The sequence below is a fragment of the Nannospalax galili genome, unplaced genomic scaffold (genome assembly GCF_000622305.1).
Source record: "Nannospalax galili isolate Female #2095 unplaced genomic scaffold, S.galili_v1.0 scaffold666, whole genome shotgun sequence".
NCBI classification, from domain to species: Eukaryota; Metazoa; Chordata; class Mammalia; order Rodentia; family Spalacidae; genus Nannospalax; species Nannospalax galili.
Window position 1 is genome coordinate 298,013 of NW_008356473.1, and position 8,171 is coordinate 306,183.

The window sequence follows — 8,171 nt, forward strand, 5'->3', positions numbered from 1 at the left end:
ATTTTATTTATTATTTTTATTTTATGTGTAAGCGTGTATTACCTGCATGTGTATAAGTGCACCCATGTCGTGTGGTGCCCAAGGAGGTCAGAAGAGGGCGTCGGATCCCCTGGAACTGGAGTTATGGACAGTTGTTAGCCACCATATGGGTATTGGGATTTGAACCCAGGTCTCCTGCAAGAACAACCAGTGCTCTTAACTGCTGAGCCATCTCTCAAGCCCCTTCTTTGCCCCATTTAAGAACCTAGAATGATTGCCTATTATTATTTCCACACTCAGCCTGAATTCCTCTAGCATCAATCACAACCATCTCCGCAGACCAATCACAAACTGAACCAAACAGTGGCAACTTCCTCACTCCCAAAGCAGCCCCTTCTTCCTGTCCCCAATATTTTAGCATTTTCTCATCATCTCTCTGCTACACATTTTAACCTTAGCCAGCCTCCTAAGAGACCCCTTGTCACCAAACCTGTCCTATATCCCAATGATACAGGACTACATTCTGACATTTCATTTCTATAGATTCCTTCCTTCTCTGACTAGAATTAACTCCACTGATAAACAGTTCCCGTTTTCCTTTGTGAAATCACCTCAGCACGTGACTTCCTTACATCTCCTATACTGAGCACACATAGGATATAAAGTAGGATCACCTGCCTGGCAGAATTTCAGTCTAGAAAAGGGGAAGAGAGGCAGACTGGCCCGTAAATAGGTAACTAGGGTGCATCAGGACAGATGCTAACTGAATGAGCTTTGACAACAATGAGGATGAAGAAGCCAGCCATGGAGGTTCAGAAAAGACTGCACAAGTACACAATCTGGATGAAAGCAAGAAGAGTCACAGAGGGACTATTCTAGTCAAAGGCACAGAGCATGAAAATACATAGGTACACACCTGTGTGTGACTGCAACTCAGACACCTCTAACTGAAACCACAGAGGAAAGGCAGGGGCATCGGTGTAAAGATGGGAAGATCGTGTCAGGAATACATGTGCCAAGGTGATTTAGTTAGCAGCAAGACATTAGTTAGGAAGTTACAGATGCACAGTGGACAAAAAGTAATGAAATCTGGAGAAATAGTAACCAAAAATGGGTGAATCTGAGGGAAATTGGAGAAGCAGAATCAACTACCGGATTACAGCTCCATTGTGGGGTACAGGTCCAAGGGCAGTTAATATTGTTCTTTCCAGCTTGAACCCAGGACATGAAAGTGGTAACATTTACTGAGCCAGAAGTAGGTTTGGAAGTATGGGTAAGGCATTTAGGATGCTCAACTTGAGTCTTTGGAACATACAAGGGCAGTGGTCTGAAAAGACAGTTGCATGATAGTTTAGGTTGCCAGAGGATATGTCTAGATTGAAGATAGAGACTTGTAAGTCATCAATTTAAAATTTTGGGGGGCTAGAGAGATGACTCAGTGGTTAAGACCACTGGCTGCTCTTGCAGAGTAGTCAGGTTCAGTTCCTAGCACCCACATGGTGGCTAATAACCATCTGTAACTCCGGTCCCACAGAATCCAGTGCCTTCTTCTGACCTCCACTGGCATTGCATGGCACAGGCACACTTACATACATGCAGGCAATACACTCGTATACACACAAAAAATAAATACAGCCAGGGTGGTGGCGCACTCCTTTAATCTCAGTACTTGGGAGGCAGAGGCAGGCAGATCTCTGTGAGTTCAAGGCCAGCCTGTCTCCATAGAGAATCCAGGTAGCTGCAGCTACAGGTAGACCCTACCTCAAAAAGACATTAGTTAATGAATTCATTCATTCATTCATTAAAAAATAATAAAATAATAATAAAATAAAAAATTTGGCCTTTAGTTCCAGCACTGGGGAGGCAGAGGCAGGCAAATCTCTGTGAGATCGAGGCTAACCTGGTCTACATAGCAAGTGCCAAGCCAGCTGGAGCTACAGGGAGACCCTGTCTCAAAAAGACCAAAATAAATGAATGAATGAATGAATTAATTAATTAATTAATTAATTTGGTAAGGTTGGGGGAGAGCATGGCCCCATGCAGAAGGCCCAGGGCATGCACGGATGGTCAACACTGACCTGATGAGTGGGGAGAAAGCTGTTGAGAAGTGAAAATAGTGACTAGTTGATTAATACCATCAGGGACCACCAAGCAGCCCTATGCTCTTGAAAGTAGGTCATGTTTTCTTATATCGGCAAACAGAAACTGTGGGGAGTTGGTTGAGAGTCTCAGGTTTCCTTTCTACTGAGTTTTATCCTGTTCGTCACATTGTTTCCTTCCTTATTAAATTGCAAATAAATGTATTCTGCTGGTCTGTTCTTACTCTTGCCCACCCATGGAGAGTCCTCAAGGGAGAAAGCCTCATGTTTACTCCTTACTCTCCCTCTCCTCTTCCTCCTCTAAAATGCCTGGCTTTTGCTTAGCAGGGAATTTTGCTGTATTTTATACCTCAACAAAGATGGGATTTTTGTCCAGGAAAGGGCCTGCCTTGCTATGCGGAAACGAAGCCGAAATGTTGCTCGTGTCCAGATCTCACCTGGCAGGCATTTATTTGATTTCCTTTCGAGGAACTCTCCTTTTTGACAGGTTAAATTTTCTGATGTTATGTCATTAGCAGTTTTTAGCATCCTCAGTTTTTTAATGAATAGACTTGTACAAACAAGGAACAGGTGATCCCTGAGAAAGAGGCCCAGATAGTAAATCCGTAGGCACTCTCTCAGGGTTTCATCTGTGACTAACTTTAACCCTAATTCAGGTTCTCAAATTCTGATTAATCATGAAATGTGTCTCCTAGCCAAGCACAAAAGACGATTGGATCATGTGTTATTTTATCCACTCTGTATGGCTGATTTATTCTCCTATAAATCAGTGCCTGACTTAGTCAATCATAGAATTTATTTCTGCCTCCCTCAAGAGACTCACAACCTAATTGAGCCTATGAAAAGTTTATAGTTCAGGGGCTGGAGAGATGTCTCAGTGGTTAAGAGCACTGGCTGCTCTTGCAGAGGACCCAGGTTCGATTCCCAGCACACACATGGCGGCTATGAACCGTCCTTAACTCCAGTTCCAGGGGTATCCGAAGCCCTCTTCTGACCTCCACGACATTGCATGACACAGGTACACTCACATACATGCAGGCAATATACTCATACACATAAAATAAAAATAAATAAAATATTAAAGAAGACTAAAGAAATCTGACCTTAATAGTGAAACTTAACATGGGGACTTAAACATGAAAAGTGATCAGCTTGGAAGGGGAAGGGAAGGTGATGCCATATACGGATGTAAGGTCACACAGTGACAGCAATGGATGATACCAACGGTGGGTGAGGAATGGTTGGTGATGGTGTAGCAGCAAGCAGAGACACGTTTCATCCTGCAAGCCTTCGCAGGCATCTTTAGAATTTTCAAGTATTAAGTAAATAAATATATGCATCTTTTTCATCCTAGCTACTTGCCAGTCACCCTGCTTAAATGGTGGAAAATGTATAAGACCAAATCGATGCCATTGCCTCTCAGCCTGGACAGGACATGACTGCTCGAGGTAAGACAAGCCAAAACTAATGAAACCTCCAGGCTGAAACTCAGGATGTGTGATCTCTAGAGTCCGGCGATATTTCTACTTTGAGTATAACCACTGTGACTCTCAGGACATCTGGATATGCTCTCTAAATTTGAATTAAAGCTAAAGTATAGTGAGTCAGGATTGACAGAGCAAGATCTCAAAATGAATAGTATTAGACTCATCAGCACATATACTAAAATATACAATATACTAAAATACACAAATGTACTGTAGAGAGATTAACATGGTCCCTGTGCAAAGATTACTAGTCTGGAATTTGAGATCCTCCTACCTCAACCTCCCAAGTACTAGCTCAGGTTGTTTCATAATTAAAGTAAATAAATAAAAAACAGGACTGGAGACAGGTAAAGATGTTTTCTGTCAAGACTGGCAATCTGAGTTTGATCCCTAAGACCAAGGTGATAGAAGAAGAGAACCAGCTTCCCATGTTGTCCTCTGACCTCCATACATGCTCTGTGGTACACATGTGTCTGCACATACACACAGACACACACAGACACACACACTCACTCACATTAAATAAATAAATATTTTTAAAGCAGTAAAAAATTACATAAAGAAATAACTTTTAAATTCTCTTCTTAAACAGTGAATATATAATAAATAATGAAAATATATTCTTATTGAAAATGTCCAGGTAAATGTTTGAGCTCTTCTCTACAATAAAATTATTGAAAATGATAAGCAATGTTTATTTTTAAAGCCAAATGTTTTTAGTGTTTTATGTATAGTATTTCACTGACTACTGGAAAATGTAAGATATAACCAAAACAGGTCCAAAAGAAGTTAGTTTCAAAATCATCTCTTCATATTTAAACCTCAAGAAATACCAGACATGTTGCACCAGTCTGTGGATAAGTCTTCGGGATTCAGACACTGTGCTCACCAGTGTTGCAGGGCTGGAATAATGGAGGTTTCAGTTTGAGACTTCTCATATATACACACTGCAGCACACTACCTGGGTCTGTATTTTGTGTACTTACCCCCCATATGATGGGAATGATTTCAAACAAGTGCTATTGTCGTGTCCATTTTTAAAAGTAAGATGAAGTAAGCTGAAAATAGCTTATTTTTTCCACTTGCTGTTCTGTCATTGTGATTGGACTATCAAGTCAATCTGAAAAAAACACGCTATAAAAGTCAAAATGTAATTTAAAAAAGATGTCTTTGCCAATGAATTTTCTTACATCACCTTAAGAATATGCCATCACTGCAGAGAGAGAGAGAGGAGAGAGAGAGAGAGAGAGAGAGAGAGAGAGAGAGAAAAAAATCCTAAAGAGAACTTGGGGCTGGATAAATATAAATAGAATCTGCCAAGATAAAAAATAAACACATAGTTTTATATGAGAATAGAATTGAAAGAATTTAAGAACCAAAGGAAAGAAAAAGAGAAGGGAGGAAAGAGGAGGGAAGGGAAAGAGAGGAGACGGGAGAAGAGAAGGAAGGAGGAACAGAAAAGAAAAGACTGCTTAAGAAACCAGAAAATGTTTATAACTTTCCCGTCATGTGGACTTTGCATTGTACAGATAAGGAAAAGAAAGCCTAGAGTTGCTATGGTCCCCAGCACATGATTGTCCATATAGGGGCTTACTCAGGTAGTAAGAGCAGTTGTGAGTCTAGATGAAAATTACTGTCTATTCATAAAGCGAGCAGATCCTTCCTTGAGTTTTCAAATAAAAGTTTGATATAAGAACCCAAGAAAGGGGATGGAGAGATGACTCAGTGGTTAAGAGTGCTTGATGTTCTTGTAGAGGACCCAGGTTTTCTGTTCCCAGAACCCACATGGTGGTTACCAACCATCTGTAACTCCAGTTACAAGGGATCTGATGCTCTCTTCTTGACCTCCACAGGGATTGCGTGACATAAGTGTACTTACATACATGGAGGTGAAACACTCATACACTGTATAAAATAAAAAAGAAATTTAAAGAACTTTTAAAGAGTCTAAGAAAAGGCATAGCAAATTAAACTGAAAGCTATATTCCAAGCTCAAGAAGAGACTAACTGGCCACCCAGGGGACCTAGATACTTGTCTCTCCTGATGCTGAAATCAGTTTTTATAGGAGACTCAGTCAAATTCAGACTCTTATTAAAACTCTGAACAGTTTAGGCAAAAAAAGGGAACTGACTTAGAAGGACTTGTGTGCGGCCCAGACTGACAAGTAACTGAGCATGAGGAAGGACAGAAACAGACCTGAGGACATTAACTCTCCTGCCTCCAGCCTCATCTCCTCTCTCTGGCCACACAGCAGTCAGTGCACACTCAAGGGCAGAATTGCTCCCACCTCCCACCATTTACACATCACCCCATGGCATCCAGAGATACCATGTAATGCTCTTTCTGCCTTACAGATCCAGGAGAAGGAGACTGATTGTTACAGTTTGATTCCAGGGCCCAGCTTACATCAGTGGCTTGCACTGCTAGGCTGGGTTGTGTTGTACCAACATGAAGGAAGGATAACTTTGGCAAGGCATTGAGTGAAAGTTGGAGAGACTGTCAGGGCATGCAAGAAAGGAAGGTGGACTAGAATTCCCTACAGTGGGGTGGAAAGGAAGAGTTTCTGAGAGTCCAAACACGGAAACAAATCACTGTTTTCCTTGTCTCCCACAACACTGTCAACTGAGCATGTTTAGTACATGAGCGGGTGCAAGAGCGGAAGCTCAATAAGTGCCTGCTGGCAATGGAGCAATTGTCCGGTGTAATTGATGGCCCGTAGAGAAATGCCTTTTGACATCCATCAGTTCCCTCAACCTGTAACCTTCTCTGCTGATGAATAAGACTGACTGGGTCTTGCAGTTTAATTGAACCAGGTAGCTCAATTGTTTTTCTATTTCTGAGATAGGGTCTTATTATGTAGTCCCTAGCTATCATGGAACTCGCTATGTAGACCAGTCTGACCTTGAACTCAAAGATCAGCCTGCCTCTGCCTCCTGAGTGGTGGGATTAAAGGCATGTGTTACCATTCCCAGCCCAGGTAGTTCAATTCTTAAGAAAGAAATTGTGTGTTGGGCTGGAGAGATGGCTCAGCAGTTAAAAACACTGACTATTCTCGCAGAAGACCCAAGTTCAAATCCAAGCATCCACATGGCAGCTAACAACTGTCCGTAACTCCAGTTCCAGGATATCCCAGAGCCTCTTCTGTCCTCTGCGGGAGTTGTACAACATGGCTGCACTTACCTACATGCAGGCATAACACTCAGACACATAAAGTAAAAATAATAAACAAAATATTTTTAAAAAGAACGGAATTGTGCTTCTGTTACAGAGCTTCCAAACAATTGATCCTAAACAAATTCCATCACTAAACCTCCCAGGTTATGGGGTTAGGGAGATGACTCGGTGGGTAAATTGCTTGCTGTGCTAACGTGAGGACCTGACTTCAGATCACCTAGAACCCACGTAAAAGCCAGGAGTGCTGGCACATATCTGTAACCCCAGAGCTGGGGGTGGAGGACAGAGACAGGTGAATCCCTGGGGCTCACTAGCCAACCAAACATTAAGATCCAAGTTCAGTGAGAGATTCTGCCTCAAAGAAACAAGATAAAGAAAGATAAAGACACCCAACATTGACCTCTGTCCTTCCTGTGTGCATACATGGGTGAGCATACCTGCACACACACACACACACACACACACACACACACACACACACACACATCTCAGGTTGTTAATGCTCTAAGAGATCTTTGGGTTCTTGTCAAATGCTTCCTTTTACAGAAATGAATGTCACATAGGAAACTAGGAATAGAAACAGGTCTAAAACTTCCCTGACTTTTCACAAGTTAGCACCTTTCCTTCTCCCAAAGAATGATCCCCCATCCTCACACATGTCATCATGGATACGTGCACTGGGCCAAGACTTACAGTCCCATTCCATCAGCACCTTCAAAATTTCTTGTAATCTCAATTCAGTCTCTTGAATCTGTTGTTTTTGTTATGTCTTGTTTTTCAGGAAAAGGCGAACTGGGTTCTAATCACTGCACCCCTACAGGCTCTCCCAAAGCAGGATCATCTCTTCCTGGCAGCTCCTGGGCCTCCTGGAACTCACATCAAGAAAGTCCGACATGGTGCTGGGGCTTGCTGGGGCTTGTTTTGTTTAGTAAGCTTATTTGAGGGTGACTTTTTTTTTATTTTGTGACCTATTTTATTATTCTTTGTGACCTTCCTTCTTACATGTTTTCATTTTTAAATATGCCTGTATTTTCTATATAAAAATTATATTAAATAGATGCTGCTCCACCCTCACAAAATGTACATACTCTGCTGTCTGTTGGAAAAATTCCTGGAACACATTTTTATTCAGTTACTTAAAATAATTTTTCCATTAAAATATATTTTGCTACTAAATGACATTTGGCTGATAGTGCCATTTTGTAAGGCACCATGGATTGATAACGAGGACTCATGACCTTTTTCCTAAGCTTCTAACATAACACACAATCATATATAGTACACTGAGCAACCACAGTAAAGGAGACCCCTCCCATCAGTCCTGCCTGGTTTACACCATCTGTAATAGCAAAGACTCCGTTTCTTTAATAGGAGCGCACCTCTCAGACCCAACGCCCTCCACAAAAACAGTTCTGTCATGCTGCTGAGAAT

General features: G+C 41.7%; 1 protein-coding gene across 1 annotated transcript in view; it reads left to right on the forward strand.

The window, feature by feature from the left end:
* The window catches only part of Svep1 (sushi, von Willebrand factor type A, EGF and pentraxin domain containing 1), a 238,188-nt gene extending 230,271 nt beyond the window's left edge, over window positions 1–7,917 (forward strand). Inside the window, exons 47-48 of the mRNA XM_017803637.2 lie at window positions 3,433–3,526; window positions 7,522–7,917. Of these exons, the coding sequence (XP_017659126.1) occupies window positions 3,433–3,526; window positions 7,522–7,543 (116 nt within the window). The 3' untranslated portion in view covers window positions 7,544–7,917. The remainder of the gene's footprint in view (window positions 1–3,432; window positions 3,527–7,521) is intronic.
* Window positions 7,918–8,171: the final 254 nt, after the last annotated feature.